Source organism: Carlito syrichta, unplaced genomic scaffold (genome assembly GCF_000164805.1).
Source record: "Carlito syrichta isolate Samal-C Ts95f unplaced genomic scaffold, Tarsius_syrichta-2.0.1 Scaffold303987, whole genome shotgun sequence".
NCBI lineage: Eukaryota > Metazoa > Chordata > Mammalia > Primates > Tarsiidae > Carlito > Carlito syrichta.
The window spans coordinates 842,502-866,553 of record NW_007248083.1 but is presented as its reverse complement, the minus strand read 5'-3'; the positions used below and the strand labels follow the sequence as shown (position 1 = coordinate 866,553).

The following is a 24,052-nucleotide window of genomic DNA, read 5'->3' as shown; positions in this document are numbered from 1 at the left end:
GCATCACGCCTGTAATTCCGGCTACTCGGAAGGCTGAGGCCGAAGGATCGCCGGAGCCCAGCAGGTCGAGGCTGTGGTGGCCGGGAGTGGCCACTGCACTCCAGTCTGGGCGACAGAGTGAGACAGCAACTCAAAAAAAATACAAAATTTGTTCAATGTCCCTTCTGTCTAAGGCTTTGAAGATTAAAGTGAGGAAGTGTCTGTGTCACACCAGAAAAGCAAAAACCTTTGTACTTTTTACTATAGGCTAACTTACAAGAATAAAAATGTCCACTCTTCTTTGAGAGCTATCCAGCGAAACTCTCTAATTTGTTATTACTATTGCCATATTGACTTTTTAGCAGTCCAATATGAAAGTCCATCTCTTTCAGATATAGATGTTGGAGGTGGGAAATAATCCCTCCCATATGCAAAATCTCATCTTTCCCGTGCCCTTTTTCATTGAGAGCTGCTGTGTAAAAGCCTCTTGGATTCTTGGAAATGTGAAAAATAATATTTTCTATGCTTTGGTTTTGCCATCTGTTTTATATGGGCATTTGATATTAAGCAATACAGAAGCCTTATCTTATTACACTATGAAAAGAACCTAAGGAACCTAATGTAAAGGATACATTGGCATTACAATAAAAATGACCAATAACTTGTTAATCTTGTGCTATTGTGTTACCCTGAGGGTGGTATTCATGGTTCCAACTCTAACAATATTGCCTGTGGACACGAAACACAAGCCAGTGCTGTTTATTTCAGTGTACAAATAGGATTTTGTATGTTTTTTCTACAGTAAAAAAAATTCTACCCTGGGGTTATTGATATATTCATATTATTTTCATTGTCAGTGAAATAAGATTTCACTATATTACTACTGACTGCCAAATCCCCTAAAGATGACTTTCCTCCAGGCAAAATCATGTCCTATTAGTGACCTAGACTTGCAAATTTCTGTGCTTCTGGAGGACACTTGCCTTTAATCTAGAAAACCAAGTCATATTTTGCATTCCTCAAAAATTATTTTTTTAAAGGTCAGCTTAGAGTTCTACAGATCATACTTAGTTTGCTCGCTTAGCCACTTTGGCATTTGGTATTTTGTTCTTGTGAAAGAAACCTCTCCAGAAGTAAATAGCTCTTGTGCTTAAGGCAAGGTTTCCTAATCTTGACAACATTTTGGACCACATAATTTTTGTTGTGGGAGCTGTCCCACACATTATAGCGTGTTTAGCAGCATTCCAGACCTTTACCCAATAGATGCCAGGAGCATTTCCCCTCCTCCAGTTGTGCCAACCAAAAATGCCTCCAGACATCACCAAATGTCTGCTGGGCGGCACAATCACCTGTGACTTAGAACCACTGGACCAAATATAAACCGCACACTTGGTGTGCACATAATGCTATGTGAATTGCGATAGAATAATAACCCTTAAGGCTTAAAAGACTAAATTATTCCCAAGAAAATATTTTGTTAAACATCTCATCCCCTGTCTCTTTGAACAGCATTTGGAAGGCCTAATGCATACATTACCAAATACAAAAACATAAAGTCACATGTTTAGAGTTATCTTCCTTTGTTATTATGCCTGAAAAGTTCCATTAGTTTTCTTATTTCTGTTCACCCATGGTGTGATGCCTCTGCTTGAAGTATTTATTTGAAGCTTCTGATTATTTTTTTCACATGATCCCTGTGTGAAAGTGCTTTCACACCCTGATGGACACATGGCAGAAACTGAAAAATCGCTAAGAGATTGGGAAACATTCTGCCTTTCTCTCTTTGGAGTCTGGTCTGGTGTATTTTCTTTAGATATGGTTCCTCTAAGCCTCAGATGCAATAGCAGCCTCTCCTGTCATGGTTTAAGCAAGGGTTTCCTGTAAATTCATCTGGTTTATGTCTGGACTTGAGAAGAGCTTATTTCAGGATACCAGAATTAGGGGATCAAGGTGCTGCGCTGAGTCCGTTCTTCCCAGTACATTTTTCGTGCTAAATGACTCTCTGACTTGAATGACAGTATTGGAACTTGCTGGGAAGTATGAAATATAATTCTTGTTTGATGGATAGGATTAGAACAGATAGAACAAAAATGCATTAAATTTCCCCCCAAGGGTTCCCTTTGCTAGTATCAGTTTACTTGGTTGTTTTCTTTATGTTTCTGCTCTCTGTTTTCCCTGTAGAATTTCCTGTAAACTCTGCCTGTCAATCCAATCTTTATTGCTTTCATTTTTAATACTCCAATTGGTATATTTTACAAAATAGACCAGCCATGCCAAAATGTGATGTGTGGTTTTTTCTGTCCCTGTAAGAGGCTGGACCTGGGTTTCTCCAAAAGCCAAAACACTGCATAGTGTATGAGAAGGACTGTTTGTTGAGTGGTCATGGGTGCCTCTCATGTCATTATGAGCCTCAAATAAGTTTTTTTATTCACTGCCTTATAAATAAGATCTGGCAAGGACCTAAGGGAATTTTTAAATGCAAACCATGATTTTCATAGAAATGAACTGTTTTCCCGAGTGACAAATGCCCTTGCATGCTTAGAAAGCAACTATTAGTTGAGCTTCCACTGAACATTCACAAATATGCAATATTGGACCATCTTCTCTGGGCTCTCCTCCCTAGTCTTCCTCCTGTTTCAGGGACTCATTGCCCATGCTCCTGCCATCTTGGTATTGACCATCCTGTACTATAATCACCACCGAATTCCATAAGGTGCTCTGCATTTATTCCTTCATTCAACATAGAGTTATTAAGTATCTACTACTTCTCAGACTCTGTTTTAGGCAACAAGGTTTATATGCCTTCAACCCTTTTTCTAGAAAATATATTGTATTAGTAAATATATTGTATTAGTCAGCTCAGGCTGCCATAACAAAGTCCTATTGACTTAGTGTCTTAAACAACAGAAATGTATCTTGTCGTAGTCCTGAATGCAAGATCAAGGTTCTGGCAGATTCTGATGAGGGCTTTCTTCCTGGCTTGTAGATAGCTGCCATCTTGCTGTGTCCTCACATGACCTTTCCTTGGTGTATGCATGTGAGGAAGAACAGCCAGGATGAGCCCTCTGATGTCTCTTCCATGAGGACACTGATCCTACCCCACCAAGGTCTCCCTTATGACTTCAATTAACTTTAATTATTTTCTTAGAAGACCCACCTCCCAATATAGCCACATAAGGGGTTAGGGCTTCAATATATGAATTTTGGGAGGCCACAAACATTCAGTCCATAACATACACAAAGAGTTTTTTTTTAATTAATACTTCAGATAGTGATGAGAGCGATAAAAATAAATTTTAAAAAAAAGGATAGGGAACAATTGGGGCAGAGACAGCAGTTGCTAATTTAGCGACAGGCCTCTCTGAAGAACGGACAGTTGAGTGAGATTGAAAATGAAAAAGAGTTAGGCTTATAAATATTTGGAAAAGCAAGCATTCTAGATAGAACTGCAAGTTCAGTGGACAGATGGGAGTCATGGGACAGAAGGAAGTCAGTGTGACTGGACTTGAGTTGGTTATAGGGAAAGAATAGGAAACATATCAGAAGTAGGCAGTAGCCCGATTGTGCTGGTCAATGCAAGGAGTGCAAATTTTGTTCTCTTGCAATGGAAAAGCTTCGGAGGGTTTTAGACTGATTAATTTACAAATAAGGTACTATTTCAGTGACTACACAGATAAACGTTACAGGGTGTTTTAGAGTCTTGGCCAACTTCGGTGCACAGAATGAATGCTCAATAATCTCTCTAAGGTGGAAGGACGGATGCTTTCTTATGTAGTAGTTATATTTTTTAAAAGTCAGGTTTATTAAGTATAACTTACACAGAATATATTCACTCCTTTTGTGCACAATCCTATAGCTCCTACAAGCAGACACAAAATCATGTAGTCACCATAGCAATCAAAATATAGAACAGTTACATCCCCTCCCCAAATTCCCTCATCCTCCTTTGAAATCAACCTGTTTCTACCCCTCTATAGTTTTGCCTTTTCCCTATTGTGATAGAAATGGAATTTAGTACATAGCCTCTTGAATCTGACTTCTTTCACTTAGCATAAGTTACTTAAGATTCATCATGTTGAAAGTATCAATAGTAATTTTATTTTTATTGTTAATTAGTGTTTCATTGCATGGATGCACCACTGCTTGATTATTGATGCCATTGAAGGACATTTGGGTTGTTTTCAGTTTGGGACATGTATGAATAAATATGTTACAAACATTTGCATTAAGGTTTTTGAGTAAACAAAAGTTTTTATTTATCTTTGGTTAGTACTGAGAAATGAGATGCCTGGAGCATACAATATATGTATGTTTAATTTTGTAAGAGAGTGACACGCTGTTTTCTAAAATGGTTTTCCCACCAGCAATGAGTGGGAGTTCCACTTTCTCTGCGTCTTTGTCAGCATTTAGTATTGTCCTTCTTTCCTTTTACTTAGTATTACCCCTTTTGCTGCTACTATTCTAAAAGGTGTGTCATCAATGTCTTTTTTTAAAACTTCACTACCATAAATTCTGGGGTCTGGTGGGTATGGACAGTAAAGATGTAACATATAATAGCATATTTTTTTTGTCTATACTTTTTTTAAACTAAAAGAGTATGCCCTTATAAAATCCTTGTTAAGAGTTTAATATAAGACTACAGTTCTTGCTTGAAGTCGTTTACAGTAATCTAAGCTTGAAGAACTTACTTCTTGAATCCCAGAAACCTTGAATTCTAGTTCTCTTATATTCAATGGGACACTCATGGATGCTTCCTTAGAAAAGTAACCCATGAAATTCTCTGTTAAAAATATCAGACTAAATGCAGTGGTTCACACTTGTAAATCCAGCATTTTGGGATGTTGAAGCAAGAGGATTGCTTGAGCCCAGGAGTTCGAGGCTGCAGTTAGCAACTACCATGCTACTGCGCTCCAGCCTGGATGACAGAACAAGACTCTGTCTTTAAAACAAATACAAATAAAAAAACCTTGAGGCTTGATGAAGACTTCATCCATCAAATTTCAGCTTCTTTCATACTATTTAAAAAACAGTAACTGAGTTTCGCTAAAAGATGCCATTATCTCTGATATGCATTTTTCTAATTTATTCTCATATCACTGACATACCTCATCTCAGGCAACCTAGTTTTGTCTCTTCTATGGCTGGCCACTCTAGCCTTTCACTTACCAGTGAGATATGAAGGGGAAAGCATGACTTAAAATTCTGACAATATCTTTGAACACCAGGTAACTCATAGTGAGCAGAGATAGGCATGTCACTGATTTTTCACATCCAAGAGCTACTCTTCAGTAGATCTTCAAAATGATCATTCCTTCCCTGACTTGTGGATTCTTGATCCTGGCCAGAATTATTCTCTAATTGTTCGGTGAAGGGCTCTGGAGAACTAGAAAATTCAGTGCTTTTTACAAAGTCTACAAGAAGTACATCATACGGGTCCAGTATCTCCACCAGTGCTTTGATTGAATCCAGAAAATATTCCTATTCCAACCCAGGCACAAATTGTCCTCCTTATTCTCTCTTCATGAGGAAAGTATTTTCTGCATGAAGATATGGACCCACGCCTAGCATACATTATCCAGAACTTTCTAGAAACTGACCCTATGTCCTAGATGAAGAGATAGATGCCATTCCTGAATGTGTAAGTAACACCAGCCACCTTTATAAAGCCTGGTGTTTTCCTGTTGCCTTTTATAGAAGAGCTTTCGAGATGGCATTGCCTTTTTTCTTCTTTTTTTGTGACTATGATTCCCGTGCTCTTCTCCTTTAGTTGGTTGGAGACACTATTACGTGCACCTGGCAAAGGAGAGATTTTGTGTGACTAATATTATAAGCTGACTCAAAGTTGTCATTTTGTCTGGAACAACTTATTTCTCTTAGTGGAATCAGGTGCTGTAAATCTCTCGGATGCTTCTGTTAACAGTTGGTGGAAAAACCTGCGGGTGGAAATCTGTCTTTCCCAGAGGAGCTTGGTAGCATTTGATTAGCGGCCAGGCATGCAGCAGCTTCATGAATCTTCTTTTTTTTGTTTTCTGTTTGCAGATTTTATTCTTCACCGTACAGTATTGCAACCAACCGCATGATTCCACAGACATCTATCACGCCATTCATTGCTGCTTCCCCTGTCTCCACATACCAGGTATGTCCGATTTACCTGCACCTTAGGAGAGTCTTCCTTGCCAGTAATACTCTATTTAGAGGCAAAAAGGACACAGTAGAATTAATAGAAAAATTTTCCTCATTCACTTCAGTCACATCTTAATATAATATCGTGCAAGTTATGAATGAGCCTTTACTTTCAAGGGCCTGTTTGCATCAATTCACTGAGTAATAAAATCCACTGTGCTTTTCATTTTTCCTGCTGAGTTTTCATGATTATGCTACTTTCCAACCAACATTAATACAGCTCTCTTACCACTGGGAAATTATTTTGTTTGTTGTCTGTTATTTTGGTTGTTCACGTTCCCTCTCGTGTCTTTTCTGAAAGCACATTTCTAGCAATTCCTTCACTCACTCCAAGATATTTTATCACTGTCATCTCATTCTGTCATGGTTGTCCCGGGAAAGCTACACAGATCGATGTTAAATCATACTTCCCAAGAAATAGGGGAGATTATTAAAGTGATAAAAAGTTCCTACACCCTTCTCTTACTTCATTCTCAGTTCCAGAGAGACCAAAAGAGACCTCAGGGCTTCCACATGTTGAAATGTTGGAAAATCTGAGAGTCAACATGTGTCTTAAACCAGTTGTGGTAACCCGTTAATTCCAAGTACACAGGTAGATTGTAATACACTCCTCCCTCAAAAAAAAAAAAAATACTCCTTTATCTTATTCCCTTGAGTTATTAAATATGTGATATTCCTCTCTGCTCCTCTTCACCTGACATTATTTTTAAACAATTCTTCCAATTACAATTAGGTAATGCCTCATAAATGCTACATGTAGGAAAAATGTATCTAGTGTCACTTATTAAAAGTCTAAAGAGAAAGAAAAATGAGAGAGAGAGAGAGAGAGAGAGAGAGAGCGCGAATGAGTGCATGCCTGTGCTTCTCTATTCCTTGCAGATGGTGGGGTGGATATTTTACGATGGGTCAAACTGTAATGTTGCCGCCTGGTCTTTATTCAGGGAATTTTCACCTTATTTAGCCACTACATATTTCATTTCAGAATGTCCCAGCTGTCAGAGCATCCAACTTGAGACTATAAGCATTTTTTCTTAACTGATTCCCCTGAAGCAGATCACTTTATTCTTTTTCTGCACTTAGACTCTTGAACATGTCCATGGGCAAACGGGGTAGACTTTTGTTTGAATTGCATTAGAGGGTCTCAGAATGGCTGATTTCTTAATTGCCTTTCCTTGGGACCCATGAGGCTAAGTGCAGGTGCTGTTCAGTTTTTGTTCTTCCTGCAGGCCTGCCTTGTTATAATGTGTTTGTGTGTGTGTGCGCGTGTGTGTGTTTCCTTTTTTTCTAATCTTGGCCTCTCTTACAGCCAAGACCACCCATTAAGCCACAGTGTAGAGCACTTCAGTGACATGAATAAAATATTCACAGAAAAGTGATTTTACGTGGGAGGGTTCATAAGTGGAATTTAACTCTAGCTCTCTTTTCTCAAAAAAGGGATTAGAGCAATTTTCTTTGTTGTTGATTCTTGCCTTTCACCACTTTTTTGTTTTTAATCCAAGGTGTATTGGCAATTTTGTTGGTGTGAATATATTAAAAAACAAAATCTTCAGGGTTCTCCATGTGACATTCAGTTTATACAGGCTGACTTTCTCATTTGGCTGACACATGGTACATGAAAGAATAGTTGGCTGGCTGAAATACTCATTTGTATTTATTATAACAATTACTACAAGAGAAAAAATTACCAACTTGCTTAACTTGGGCTTAGTCCAAATCAGTCCCTCAAATTTCTGGTTATCTCTTCAGTTCTTACCACAACTTTTCCACTTGAATATATTTCAAAGATGGAATCACAAGAGCTTTCAAAGTTTCAACTAATGACAGAAAAAGAGGAAGTCTTAGCAGTCAACTCTTGCTTTCTTCACTACTTGCCAAAGCATCCCTGGAGTTGACTTCCAAATGGTCTCTGAGGCCTCCTAAGTAAGATTTTGTCTTCAAAACTAACCTCAAAATATGCTCCAAGACCCATCCTGGTCCATGTGGGCACTGAAGCCAGCTCCACTGAATTGGGAAATGGTTTTAAAATGTATCAGGGACCAAATTAATCAGGTCCAAGAACTCCCTTTTTAACCCTGGTTTTGAGCACTAAGTAGCCGTGAAGTCAGATGGACTCCACTTTCTTATGACCTAGTGTGACTCCACTGAACGCAAGAACCGAGTTCTCTCTGTGATTGCTTTGTGCTAATAAATGCTGTTTGATGCATAGGTCCAGAGTACTTCATGGATGCCTCATCCGCCATACGTTATGCAACCAACAGTAAGTGATCTCAGTCACCTGAGGCTAAATATTTCTATTATCCAAGTGCAAACTTTTGGAATGCATAGAAGCTTTGGGGTAAAGCTTTTGTTTTATTTTGTAAGTCTTTCAGGCAGCCATATTCCAGATAAAAAGCTGTTTCTGAAGTTCTACCAAAGCACATACAATAGATAGCTAGAGACAGAGATAGACAGAGAGAGATAAAGAGAGCGAGAGAGTAAGAGAGCGAGAGTGACAATGAGTGAGAGAGAGAGAGAGAGAGAGAGAGAAACTTTACTGGAGGAAATGGCAGTCAACTTTCTAAGCTGAGGGCTACCATTTCTAGCGAATGAGGAATTTCTGCTTCATGCAGAAGTCTGGACAATTAAATCTATTATAGGAGGAAAGTCTTTTTGTTTCCCTTCTTCTATTATGCTTTGCTTTCTTTGGCCACAGTCTGATGTGCCTGATGTGCTTTGGGTACAATTTTGAGTATCATGGTCAAATGTTGACTTAAAACAATATATTTCAAATATGAAGGTAGTTGTCTACTAATATCTGGAATTAAATAGATAGATAGAGAGGTGAGTAAATATTTTTATGTTAACTAACTCTAGTCATTCTCTTTTTCCTTAGTGAAAAATGTCTTCCAAAAAATATTCACACTCTATTTTCTACTTGCTAGATTTCCCATTTTGTGGCACAATATTTCATGAATCCCAAGTGAAAAGTATGACATATTACATTAGAATCCAGACTGAAGGCTAATGATTCAATTTATCTTTGTCTAGGGCTTCCAGGTTTTCTAGTTCTATAGAAATACAAGATAGAGATTTCGATAGCGACGCACTTATGCGAGGGAAAGAGCCCAGACTAGAAGTTGTATGACAAGGTCTCTGTTGACTCTCCTGGGTTTGCTCACATCCCTGCCTTTGATTCCTTTTCTGTCACCATACTTAACAGTGTTATTGGGAGAGAGAGAGTAAATGAGAGAACATAAGTGAAGACAATGTAAAAACTATGGCAGCTATGTATTATTATTACCACTAGCCTTATTATTATTGAATATGCTAGTTGTACAAAGTAGAAGCAGTGCTACATTTCAACCTTTTCAGAAGATACATTTAAATAAGGTGATACATGTTAAAGATCAGGAAACAAAATACACAGGCATCTATTTCCTGGACTCAAGGAATCAGAGAATCTGGTTTTCACATTTAAGCTTTTTCCATCTTATTTTTTTAAATAAGGAACTTTCCATGCTCCTAACATTTCAATAGTTTGTTTTTTATTTAAAGAGTAAAATGTTTGCAGCTTACTACAGCAGAACTTTAGAGCATACTTTGCAAATCCCTTGCTTTACTATTATTTACACACCTTGGGGGCTTTCTGAGTTCATCTGGTCTATGTTCTATAAATCATACCAATATGCAGCAAATCCAGGCTACACTTTTCTGTCCAAGTCATAAGGTAAAATTCAGTATGTGCTGCCAAACCAATATATAGCATAGCACAGACCAAGCCAACACAGGAAAAGGGAAGAAGTCCTGCCAGTTTCTAAAGAGGAGACTTTCTAGAAGGAAACAACCACCTTCTAAAAAAATAATGTGTTCATCTATAGTGCATGAATGCTAACTTAGTCCTCACACTGAGGTTCAGCACCATCTCTTTGTGGTCAAAAAGAATGCACATCTGGCAAGATCTGAATATTTTACCAGATGTCAAATTACGTAAGATTCTTCAGTGCTTCTAGATCCGTGAGGAGAAGAGAAGATGGTGGTATAGGTCTTTATTTCAGGTGTCACTTAGAACTTTTGTAAAGTTCTTTATATACCTCCTTCTCTATCCCAGCACAGCTTTAGCCCATGTTTGCATGTATTATTTCCTCAAACATCTTCTCTAGCAATAGATGGCTGTGTGTGTGTGTGTGTGTGTGTGTGTGTGTGTGTGTGTGTGTGTGTGTGTGTGTCTGTGTGTCTGTGTCTATGCACACGGGCTTTAATTTACTTCCTTGATTTTTCCTTGCTGTGGTTGCTTTTCACTGCTGTCATATCACTTCCCACGACTACATTGTACATCATGTTTGAGCTTAGACGGCTGGGTTTAAAATGCAATGTTTATGGCTGAACAGATTCCCAGAAAAAAAAGGAGTGGCTAGACCACCCACCACTTTGTTATCTTTAACATGGAAAAATCAGCAAAACGGTGTCATGGAAACACAGAGCTTATACCATCAATCTTTGCCCTGTAACAGCCTTTGCTGATTGTCCATATTGCATAAGTAACTTAGTTTCATCATCCAAGTAAGGGTTAAATTAATCAATCACTTTAAGATATTAAAATATAAAAATACTCAAGCCATCTAAGGCCCAGAAACAAAATGCTCGGATCTGAGAAGAATGAATGAGCATCTTGATCACTAATGGCATGGATTTTTGATTAGTCCCACTGGGACAGGAAATCCTTCTTAGCTATGGGTGCTGGGCAATTTACTTAAGCTTTCTGAGCCACAGTTTCCTCATCTGTAACATGGACATAATAATACCTAGATAGTTATGTGTTTTGTTCACTAAATGAAATAAGGTATTAAAGCTCTTAAGATACTTCTTGGCAAATAGCAAAGGCTCGATAAATTACTATTATTTTTTAATTATATAGTAGAATTCTCATTATGCTTGATTAGCCCAATTATATAAAATGAGTGTTGTTATAAGAAGAAAGTTGAGAATAAGCAACTTTGTTGAAAATCAGTCATTTTTACCACATTCATCATGCATATTTAACATTCTTTGCTAATGAGTTTGGTGGAGAGGGCCTCTGTGGTCATAAACAAGACAAATTGCTTACATTCGAATTTATTTCACTTACTTTCTAAACCATTCAGCACTTAATAGTTTAAAAAGCACACCTTGGATACCTCCACTACCAGTAACACTCTAGTTATTTTACAAATAAATTCAAAGTGTCGATAGCCACATCTCAAATATGTTGTCCAGAATTCCAGTTTGCTTGCAACTTTTCTTCTCTGTCACGTTTTCTTTTTCCTCATTAAAAAAAAAAAATCATGTATGAGCTCTCCTTGTAGAGGTGTGTACTTCACCAATCACCATGCATGCACAATGACCCTTGAGTGAGAGCCTCATACATCACCTAGGCCAGAAGTCTTTCAGGTTCCCTCTCAGGCTTGACTTGAAGGGCCCTACGATCTCAATCAGGTTTGTATCAAGAGAAAACAGTGTTCCGGTGAAGTTTAAAGGAGAGCACAGTGTCCTTGGTCTCTTTGCTAGGGTTGATGAATGGTTGAACTGAATGGATGACAACTGGTAAGCGAGAAATGAAATGACCCAGAGAAGGGAACGGAACAGTAAAGGTGGTATGAGAGAACAGAAAACATAAGCGCCTCGTACTGAAATTTGCTCTTTGAGCTTGTTTCTTTGGAGATTTAGTTTTCCAAGTAGCGTGAGATGTGCCTTTTTGTAGATTTAGAAAAATAATCTGGGAAGAAGGGATAAAAGTCTGCTCTCACAGGTTATAACCGTCATTCTGGTATTTGTGCAAGGAAAGAGATCTCTGTCATTGGACTCCAGGACCTTATTGGATCTCCTGGGAAGTCACCAAACCCCACTTAGGGAAGCAAGGACATCCCTGTTTGCATTCTGTTGTTTACCTGAACAGACTCTGAGGAGACAGTACTGTTAGACTAAATTAGGAATTCCCTTTTTTCTGTGAGAAAGTAAAAATGCTGACATTGTCGATGCAATTGGTTATTTGTTTCTATATCTCAGTGCAGAGTTCTGTACGCTGAAATCTCACCATTACACTGACAGAATTTTAATAGTTGATGGATTGCATCGAATCTCTACTCTACGGAATGGCATGTCACATTGGAATGTCATATGAATACACAATTGAAATTCTTATGTTCCAATACATCGGACATTTTGTTACATCTGTGCTACTGACAAGGAGAGAAGATGATAGCTCCCAAGAGGAAGCAGAGTTCCATTCCCTTAAATTCTATTTAGGCTCATTCGAATCATAAATCTTCTGTTCTTCGTGTGGTTAGTGTTATATCATCTCAAGGAGAAAGGTCAGCTTTCATTTTTACTTAATTACAAGTTGGTTATCTAATTACAGTAGTCTAAGAAAGACAAGATGCCCTTATTGAATCAGTAGATGATTTGTTGCCATGCATGACTAAATTATAATTTTTATGATTAATAAACCCTAAGTTTACAGCTGAAGAGTACATATAAACTGCTTCTCTTCAACAAGGCTGTTTAAGAAAGCCCCAGAATATTTCATTTGGTCATTCTTTGCCCTTAAACAGGTAAGGCCTAAGGCCTAGTTTTAGAGTTTGTGCCCTTCAAATTTGCAGACGTGTATTCTGAAAGGTATTATCACCAAATTTGAAAAGGTTATTAGAATTATGTTCAGAAAGCAAGGTTTTTATTTTTTATTTTTATTTTTTGAGTTGGAGTCTCACTCTGTTGCCCAGACTGGAGTGCAGTGGCCGCTCCCGGCCACCGCAGCCTCGACCTGCTGGGCTCCGCCAATCCTTCCGCCTCAGCCTTCCGAGTAGCTGGAATTACAGGTGCGCGCTACCACACCTGGTTAATTTTTTATTTTATTGTAGAGATGAAGTCTCGCCTGCCCAGGCGGGTCTCGAACCCGCGGGCTCGGGCAATCCATTCACCTCAGCTTCCCAAAGGCGCGGGATTACAGGCTGAGCCACCTAGCCCGGCCGAAAGCAAGGTTTTTAGATATGACCCTTTTATTTTCAATATCTAAACTGAGCAAAAAAACCCCATAGTTTCAATATTTTAAAGATAGTACAAAATTTTTTTGCTATCTAAGGAATAAACCTGGTTAATATATATATGGGTAATATTTAAGTGTGGATATATGGTATATATACCATATATGCATATGGGCCAAATCTTTTTTTTTTAACTAAGTAGCAAAAAAGCAAAACCAAACAACAGCAGCAACTCTAACTATATATACTATTTCTACCAGAAGAGAATTCAAATGTATGAGAAGTACCTTAGGAAAGACAATCTCTGTTGAGTGTCACTTTCTTTTCAATATACTAGGAGGATAATGTAAATATGAACAAAAAAATTTCACAGCAAGTCTCCTGAATGCCCTAACTACTACTAGAAAGCAATACTGGTTTTGCCATTGTCAAATATAACTTCAAAATTCTACAGTGATTTTTCAGAAATAATCTTAGGTGACTATCATATAAATAACTTTAAACCATGAAATTCCAGACTTATGATTCGAAGTGTGTAGATTATAAAAGATTTTCCACCTAAGCATCTCTTCACTTGTCATTTCTATTCTCCAGAAGTACACCTTGTAAACAAATTCATATATCCCCACCCAGTCAATTTTTATGCATGTGAAAGTATACATGTGCCTGTGTGTAAATGTGTATTTTTAATATATAAGCAAGATTACAAATAGCGTATTGCAATTTGCTTTATTTTTCCTCAATAATAGACTATTCTGAATGTCATTACTTATGAGTCACATCTAGATCCATATCAGTTTTGATTAATAACTTCATAATATGCCATTGTATAAATGTACCAGAGGTATTTATCTAGTTTCCTACTCATAGTTGTTTTAGTTGGTTCTACTACTTGCTCTAAAACTCAAGACTGTAACGTTGAGTACTAGTGAGAAAATAGCTATAGGAAAAATTGCTGGCACAAAAGATATATGCATTTTAAAATTTCACATATACTATCGTCTAGTTGCATTTTTAAAAAATGTTTAATTTTAAAGATGTGGGGTACATCTCAGGGTTAGATATACAGATGTTCATTATGCAGTTACCCTTGTTGATGAGGTGTGCCTTCTCCTCCCCCGGCAGTTTCCCACTGTGGCCAATCCTACCCCACCACCTCCCCTGGCAGTTTCCCCCTACTGCCAATCCCTTTCTTACAGTATTGTGATAATTGTTCAAGGTCTACTTCTGAGGGAGGACATATGGTACTCTGTTCTTTGTTTCTGAGATATATCACTGAATATGATAGACTCTATATCTATCCAGGTTGCCGCAAAGTTCATGTGTTTGTCCTTCTTTATGGCTGCATAATATTCCATCTTGTATATGTACCACATTTTTTTATCCAGTCCAGTTTTGATGGGCAGCATGGATGGTTCCATGTTTTCGCTGTAGTGATAAGTGCTGTAGTAAACATGCATCCCATGAATTTTCAAAAGCAACTTTTCATTCTGTATGTCCTCAACACAGGGTGATTTCAAGTTTTCAATACTTGGTTAATATGGTAAATAGAAAATGGTGTCTCGCTGATGGTTTATTTTTATTTCTGAGTTCTATAGGAGTTGAGTTACCTTTTTCCATACTTATTGAATGATTTTATTTCATTTTTGAACTTCAAGTTGATTATCTGTGCTCATTTTTTTTTTCTTTTGGAGCATTGATCTTTTTGTTTATAAAAGATCTTATTACAATTAGTAAGTCATAAATAATTTAGATATTTTCCTAGCTTCCTTTGAATTTTAATTTTATGGTGTTTGTCATGAAGATTTTTAGTATTCATGCATTTAAATTTATTGGTCTTTCTTTTTAGAACAACGGTCAGCAAACGTTTTCTGTAAAAAGTCAAACAGTAACTATTTCAGTTTTGTGAGCTTCGTGTTCTCTGTTATACCTACTCAGGTCTATAAGTTATTTTGAAAGCAGTCATAGACAATACCTTTATGACAAGCATGACTGAGATCCAATAAAACTTTATTTACAGAGATAGGTGAGGCCGCATTTGGCTCACAGGCTCTATTTTGACAACCCCTGTTTTAGAGCATATGGAATCCATGCAAAATACCTTCATCACTCGAGGATTGAAAACACCATCTGTTTTCTTATTGTATTTATAGTACATTTTATTTTAAAAATTTGTTACTTTTGAAGTGTATTTTATAGTATGAGATGAGATTATGATCCAAGTTTTTTTCTTCCTAAACTAAATGTGTAGCCAATTGTCATAGCAAATTCTACCAAATAAGCCATCTCTATTTTCTCCACTGATATCATATTTTATGCCAGTATTTATCATAGTATAAAACTCTTTTTTACCATTAGGTCTATTTCTGAACTCTATTTTGTTCTATTCATCTATTTTTTAAAATTGTTACTCTATTTTAATTACTATAACTTTTCAATACCTACTACACTAGTAGGACCAGTCCCCAACATTATTTTTTGTTTGTTTCTCAAGAATTTGTCTAACTAGTTTACATTTTTAAACAAATTTTAATAGTGTTTTATCAAGTTAAAAATTTACTGAAATTTTGATTGGTGTCACTTTGAACTGTGTATTAGCTAGTGGGAAATTTAAGACTATATCTTTTATTTATTTATTTATTTATTTTTTTTTTTGAGTTGGAGTCTCACTCTGTCACCCAGACTGGAGTGCAGTGGCCGCACCCGGCCACCGCAGTCTCCACCTGCTGGGCTTCGGCGATCCTTCCGCCTCAACCTTCCAAGTAGCTGGAACTACAGGCACGCGCTACCACGCCCGGCGAGTTTTTGATTTATCGTAGAGATGAGGTGTTGCCAAGTTGCCCAGGTGGGTCTCGAACCCGTGGGCTCAAGCAATTCACTCACCTCGGCCTCCCAAAGTGCGGGATTAGAGGCTGAGCCACCGAGCCCAGCAGAATACATGTTTTCAACATTGAATTTTTCCATCCAGAAATAATATTTTGCCGTTGCTCCAGAATTCTTTTGTGTTTGAGGGGTTTCTTAAGAAATTATAGAAGTTTCCTTCATACACAAGGACTAACCCCCCCCCAAAAAGAATGGAATTATCTTTTGGAGGATGGGTTCCTTGTAGTAAAAGCTTCCCCTGCTAGGTAAGCATCTTAGGAATCCATCAGCATCAGTGTACTGACTAATGTTGTAAAGGACTGTGTCTAGATTCAGTTATTTATTTATGTATTTATTTTGGAGATTCTTTTCAACATGTTTGCTCACTTCATAATGGGTGATTTATGAGCGCACCTGTCCACACCACTGCTTGTTCAGCATGATCCTCATGTCCCACCCTCCCTATTCACCCGATCTCGCTCTGAGTGTCTTTTTTTTTGTATTCCTGATGAAAAGTGTCTCAAAGGGAAACGTTTTGCCGATGTGGAAGAGAGGTAACAACAACTGGCAGAAGCACTAAAAAGCATCAAAGTTGGCAAGTTCAAAAACGGTTCTGAGCCGTGAAAAAAGCATCTTGATATGTGTATTGCATCAAACATAGAGTACTTTGGAGGTGACTGAAGTTTAAACATGTAAGAATAAATACACAATTTTTTATAGATTATTTCTGGTTGGGAGGGTCCCCCTCATGTGTTTTATACATTTATTTAATGTTTAATTAGGCATCTTGATATTTTTGTTACTATATGTCTTAGCTCATTTGATAAAACAGACTGGATCATTTATAAAGAAAATAATTGTATGTAACTCACGGTTCTTGAGGCTGGGAAGTCCAAAAGCTTGATGCAGAAATCTGATGAGGGCTTTCTTGTTACATCATAACATGATGGAGGAGAACATATGGTAAGAGGCCAAAAACAAAAGAACCAGAGAAAACTCACTTTTATTACAAAGCTACCCCCATAACAGTAAACCCAGTGTCATGCTAGTAACGTTAGCCTATTCAAGAGGACAGAGCTGATATTAATCCACTCATAAGGACAGATTAAGTTTCTAACACTTGAACTTTTATTTTTTTTAATATTTTCTACATTTATTCAAAATTACATATTTTTGTTGTATATTTTAAAGATGTGGGGTACAATTCAGGATTAAGTATATAAGTTGATATCATACAGATGAAGTTTGGGCTTCCTGTTGGTCCTCACTTTGCATGGTTTGGGATCAGGTACCCTTGTTGATGTTATGTGGTCCATCCCCCACCCCCACCGCAGTTTCCCCGACTACTAATCCCTTTCATGTAGTACTATGATAAATTTTCAGGGTTCACTTATGAGTGAGAACATGTGGTGCTCAGTTCTTTGTGTCTGTGATAGATCACTGAGTATGATGGGCTCTTAATCCATCCAAGTTGCTGCAAAGTCCATAATTTTGTTCTTCTTTATAGCTGTGTAATATTCCATCATGTATGTGTACCACATTTTTTAATCCAGTCCACTTTCAATGGGCAGCATGGTTGTTTCTATGTTTTGCTATTGTGAATAGTGCTGCAATAAACATCATATGTATACAGGTATCTTTTTTGTAGAATGATTTGAGTTCCTCCAGGTATGTTCCCAGAAGGAGGATTGCTGAGTCACATGGAAAGTTAATATTCAGATCTTTTAGAAATCACCACATTGTTTTCCACAGAAGTTGTATTAGTTTACACTCCCACCAACAGTGTAGAAGCTTCGTCTTTTCTCTGCATCCTCTCCAGCATCTGTTGTTTTTGTATTATTAATGATGGCCATCCTGACTGGAGTTAGGTGGTATCTCAGTGTGGTTTTGCTTTATATTTCCTTTGTAATTAGTGAGACTGAGCATTTTTTCATGTATCTATTGTCTGCTCATATGTCTTCTTTTGAGAAGTGCTTATTCATTTCTTTTGTCCACTTTTTAACAGGACTATTTGCTTTTTCCTTTTTGACACGTTTGAGCTCCTTGCAGATCCTGAGTGTTAGACCTTTGTCAGATACACAGTTGACAAATATTTTTTCCCATTCTGTCTAACACATGAACTTTTAGGGGACACGTTGAAACCATAGCATTATTGTTATAAAAATTTTACTATATTTTCTCACTGGTCACTTTGGTGCATAGAAAAATAATTTTATACTAATTGTGCATATCTTAATTAAAAATAATCTATTCAGTATTCAAACATATTGTTGAAATTTAGAACATATACATAAATGAAAATAAAAATATAAAGCATCAATATCCTCTTACCCCAAAATTACCACAGTTACCTTCTAATGTTATATATTTCTAAATATGTATCTGTATTTCTTTATGTATCTACTTATGTATCTATATCTACACATACACAGTGTATATCACATGTATGTATGCATATCTTTTATCAAAATGAGATCACATAATGCTTCTGTTTCCAGTTAATAATTTCTACCTTCCTACGTCATTGAATTATATATATTCTCTAATCAATTTTTTAAAACAGAACAAAAATGTCCTTTTTGAAAGCTGGTTTACCCAAACCAGGAAACCATCAAAAAATGATCACATATTATCTTTAGTTATTATGTCCTTTCAGGTTCCCTTAGTCTAGCCCAGTATTTTTTTTTTTTTAACCCCTCTTGTTCCTGATGAACTGCCCTGCAGGGTATCCTTCCATTGAGAAATGTTTGGTTGATTTTTTTTTTATGGTGCTGTTTAACCTGTTCTTCTATTTCATATATAAAACAATTTTTATAAGCAACTGTCCTCCTAAATTCCCTTATTGCCTCTGATAGATTATTTTGTTCATTCTCAGTTTTCCCATGTCATCAAAAAGAATCTAATTTTCCACACCTAAATTTTAAACACTTACATTTCATAACCCATTTTCTGACCCAGTTGCACTGGAATATTTGCCTTGATTTATCATAATGGGAATGTCATGATGAAGTGTTTATTTTTCCTATTCAAGTGTAGATGTCAAATTTAATCAAAGATCTTTTGAAAAGCTATTATTTTTTTCTTTTTCCATTACTTTTGTAATTAATTATAATTATTAATATATTTTTTAAGTGGAACAATTCTGTCATGAATTCAGGTTGGGCATGATATATTCTTAAATTGTATACTTATAGATTATATGTGTTAGTGGCTTATTTATTATTTTGGCATAAGTTTTTATTAATAAAATTATTAAGTAATATTCTCTGTTAGGTTTGCTTTTTTTTTTTTTTTTTTTTGAGTTGGAGTCTCACTCTGTTACCCAGGCTGGAGGCAGTGGCACACTTCTGGCCACCGCAGCCTCGATCTGCCCAGCTCCGGCAATCCTTCCTCCTCAGTCTTCCAAGTAGCTGGAACTATAGGCACTCACTACCATGCCCTGCTATTTTTGATTTACTGTAGAGTCGAGGTCTCGCCAAGTTCCCCGGGTGGGTCTCAAACCCACGGACTCAGGCAAACCTCTCGCCTCGGCCTCCCAGAGAACTGGGATTACAGGCTGAGACACCGAGCCTAGCCAGGTTTGCTATTTTTGTTAGGTTTGTATATCAGAATGACAAAGTCTTCCCTAAAATTAATTTGGAAGGAGTCCTTTTTCTCTAAATCCTGAAACCATTTTAAATAGCATGAGAAGACTCTATTTATGAAGATTTTAAAAAATTCATATGCAAGACTGTCTTGATTTTGGAGGAAATATACATTTACTTCACAAAACTAAGTTTTAAGAAATAATCTTTTCCTACTGTCAGACGTGTTGTCAGGAGACTAAAACGTTATAGTCCATTTAAGAATTTTTAAATATTGTATATGATCATGAGGAATATATCAGATTGTTGCATGGATGATAGTTTACTTGCTAAATGATCAAAGCAGGTAGATTGTGAAATGTCATGGTCAGCCAGTGCAGTGACTCATGCCTGCAATCCCAACACTTTGGGAGGCCAAGACAAGAGGATTGCCTGATCCCATGGGCTCAAGACTAGCCTGGGCAACTTGGCAAGACCTTGTCTCTACAGTAAACCAAAAAATTAGCTGAGTATGGTGGCGCATACCTGTAGTTCCAGCTACTCGAAAGACTGAGGTGGAAGGATTGCCTGAGCCCAGCAGATCGAGGCTGTAGTGGCCATGAACATGCCACTACACTCCAGCCTGGGCGACAGAGTGAGACTCCTACTCAAAATTAAAAAAAAAAAAAAGAAATGTCCTGGTCTTAACTGGATTGGCATGATTAGTTGCTCTGTAACTAGGTGTTGATTTTTAAGCCATATAGAGTCTAAATTAAGTATAGCACAGGTAAAAATAATCAGTTGCCAACTGCCTAATAAGAAATTTCTAGATATTAGCAAACTGTAATCAATAACTTGTAATTTTCAAAAATGTATGGGTTTTTTTTAATGGTTTTCATTGTGGTGAAATTTAAGGAATACATTCCTCAAATGCTCATTTGATTCATTCTTTTTTTCTCTGAGCCCTTAGCTATATTCTTTATTAACTCTTCGTCTTACAAAATTGAGAAACTTGGGTTCAATGAAAAACAAATCAACAAGTAATAAACAAGTAAGTATTCTCAAGCACAAAATATGTACAGGATATTCTTCTAGATATTGCTGCAAATGGAAAAGAGGAAATAGGAAATAATATTTCCTAAAGACATGCAGTATAATCAGAGAGAGAATTTTTATACATGTAAAACATTTTAATTAAAAATATACAGGTCAAATTTTTAGCAATTACATAACACTGAAAATGAAGAGACTTCGATGAACAGTTAAGGACAGGAAAGGATAATGACATTAACATGACCTTAACGGATGAGTGGTGTTTGTGGTGTTAAAAAGAAAAGAAAAAAAGCATTTCGGTACAATTTTACACAAAAGAATAGGAGGGGTCTCAAGTTGATTCCATGGGGAAGACGGGTCCGAGAGGCAAATAGCATGCCTCAGGTGAAATGTTTGTGTTAAGGAATGAGGAAAAGGTTTGGTTGGAAAGTAAATTGCAGTCTTCTGAAAGACAACTTCCATGTGGTCAAATCTGGTAGACTTTCTTACATTTTTCATTAGTCTGACAATCTCAACAGTATTTTCTAGAATTTAGGTTCACCTTGGAAAGTGTAAAAACTGAAAGAATACCTTATGTCACTGATGTGTGTGGAAAAATAAAAAGACATTTCACATCTATAAAAAGAAAGTTGGAGGTAATATTCATCTTCCAGATAGAGCTTCTGAAAACTTCTTGGAGAGAACATTCCCTGCTGACTGAAATCCCTGACTTCTAAGAACAGGACTATCTAGAAGTAGCGGTGATTCTAGAATCTTTTGAAATCCAAAAATACGTTTTAATACATTTTAAGAATTCTCAGATAGGGTGGTTGGAAGCTGGCAAGTGCTAGACCTAATAGCATCCCACAGTACATAGGGATACACCTAGATGCAAACTGTCTCTATATTCAGTAAGAGAAAGACTGAATTTAACTGAAATACCGGTTAAAGTACTCTAACTCCTATACTGTGAAAGTGTGTGGGCATATTTGTGTGTGTGTATGCTTAGCATGCATGTATACTTTCTGTGTGTAGTTTTTTGTTACTTTACTATCACCCTTTAAAAAGAAAGAATAGCTCAAGACACAGACCAGGCATGGTGGCTTATGCCTGTAATCCCAGCACTTTGGGAGGCTGAGACAAGAGGCTTGAGGTCAGGAGTTTGAGACCAGCCAGGGCACCAAAGAGAGACTTTGTCTCTACAAAATATGGAAAAATGAACCTGGTGTGGTGATGCACGCCTGTAGCCCCAGCTACTCGGATAGCTGAGGCAGGAGGATCACTTGAGCCTAGGAGGCCAAGGGTGCAATAAGCCATGATCATGCCACTGCACTTCAGACTAAATGACAGAGTGAAACTGTCTTTAAAAATACGTGTGTGTGTGTGTGTGTGTGTGTGTGTGTGTGTGTGTGTGTGTGTATGACGTGTTTTTAAATCCAGTCAGTTGGTGGTGGGCACTTAGGTTGCTACAATAAACATATGACTCAGGTATCATTTTTATATATTGGCTTATTTTACTTTGGGTAGATCCTTTGTATTAGGATTGCTGGGTCAAATGGTAATTCAATGTTTAATTCTTTGATAAATCTCCACTGTTTTCCATAGAGGTTGAACTAGTTTACAATCCCAGAAACAGTGAATTAGTATTCCCTTTTCTCCACAATGACACCAACATCTGTTGGTCTTTAACTTTCTAATAATAGTCATTTTGACTGTGTGAAGTGATATCTTATTGTGGTTTTAATTTGTATTTATCTGATGATTAATGATGTTGAGTATTTTCTCATATTTTGGTGGCCACTTGTGTGTCTTCTTTTGAGAAATGTCTATTCATGTTGTTGGCCCACTTTTTAATGGGGCTATTTGTTTCTTTATGTTGAGTTGTTTGAGTTTCTTGTAGATTCTGGATATTAGCCCTTTGTCTGAGATGTAATTTGCAAGTATTCTATTCTACTCTGTTTATGCTTTCTATTTTCCGTCCACTCTATTGACAATTTCTTTTGTTGCGCAGAAGAGTTTTAGTTTAAATCCTATTTGTCTGTTTTAGTTTTTGTTGTAATTGCTTTTGGAGTCCTTGTCATAAATTCTTTGCCTATGCCAATGTCCAGAAAAGTGTTTCCTAGGTTTTCTTCTAGGATTTTTATATTTTCAGGTCTTACATGTAAGTCTATGATCCATCTTGAGTTAATTTTGGTATATAGTGCAAGATAGGAACCCGGGTTCATTCTTCAGCATATGGCTAGCCAGTTTTCCCAGCACCATTTATTGTGTAGATTGTCCTTTTTTCATTGTTTATTTTTGTAGACTTTGCCAAAGATCAGTTGGTTGAAGGAATGTGGTTTTATTTCTTGGTTCTTTGCTCTGTTCTATTAGTCCATTTGTCAATTTTTGTACCAATACTATGCTGTTTTAGTTACTATAGCCTTATAGTAGTAGTTGAAGTCAGGCAGTGTGATGCCTCTCTAATTGTTCTTTTTGCTTAGAATTTCTTTGACTATTTTGCTCTTTTTTTATTCCATATAAACTTTAAGATTTTTTTCTTCGTATGAAAAGAACAAAGTTGGCATTTTGATCAGAATAACACTGAATCTGTAGCTTATTTTGAGAAGTATGAGCATTTTAACAATATTACTTCTTTCAATCCATGAATATGGGATGTTTTTTCGTTTGTTGTGTCATCTACAATTTATTTCATCAGTGTTTTGTAGTTCTCCTTATAGAGATCTTTCACTTCCTTAGTTAGGTGTATTCCTAGGGGTGTGTGTGTGTGTGTGTGTGTGTGTGTGTGTGTTGTGTCTCTAATGTGAAGGGAATGAGCTCTTGATTTAGTTCTCAGCTTGAGGGTTGTTAGTGTATAAAAATTCTACCGATTTTTGCACATTGATTTTATATCCTAAGACTTTAATGAAGTCATTTTTTAGGTCCAGAAGCTTACAGGAAGAGTCTTTAGGATTTTCTAGGTATACAATCATGTCATCTGCTAATATTTTATCTGTGATGGATAATTTTTTTGATATTCTGTTGAATTTGGTTTGCTAGTATTTTGTTTAAAATTTTAGCATCCACATTCATCAGGAAAATAGCCTGTAGTTTTATTTTTTGTGTGTCTTTTCCTGATTTGGATACCAGTGTAATGTTGGGCTCATAGAATGAGTTAGGGAGAAAAGCCTCCTCTTAATTTTCTGGAATAGTTTCAGTAGGACTGGTACCAGTTCTCCTTGCATGTCTGATAAAATTCAGCTGTGAATTCGTTTAGCCCCGAGTTTTGGGGGGGAGTGGGAGGAGATTTTTTATTACTGATTCAATTTCATTGCTCATTATCAATCTATTCAGGTTATCTATTTCTTCCTTGTTCCATGTTGGAAGGTTGTAGCTTCCCAGGAGTTTATCCATTTCCTCTAGGTTTTCCAGTTTATTGCCATAGAGATATCATACTAG

The 24,052-nt window shown here is 36.9% G+C and overlaps 1 protein-coding gene across 1 annotated transcript in view; it reads left to right on the top strand.

The window, feature by feature from the left end:
* The window catches only part of RBMS3 (RNA binding motif single stranded interacting protein 3), a 454,630-nt gene that overhangs the window by 330,336 nt on the left and 100,242 nt on the right, over positions 1 to 24,052 (top strand). The window contains exons 6-7 of the mRNA XM_021713015.1: positions 6,019 to 6,115; positions 8,369 to 8,419. Of these exons, the coding sequence (XP_021568690.1) occupies positions 6,019 to 6,115; positions 8,369 to 8,419 (148 nt within the window). The remainder of the gene's footprint in view (positions 1 to 6,018; positions 6,116 to 8,368; positions 8,420 to 24,052) is intronic.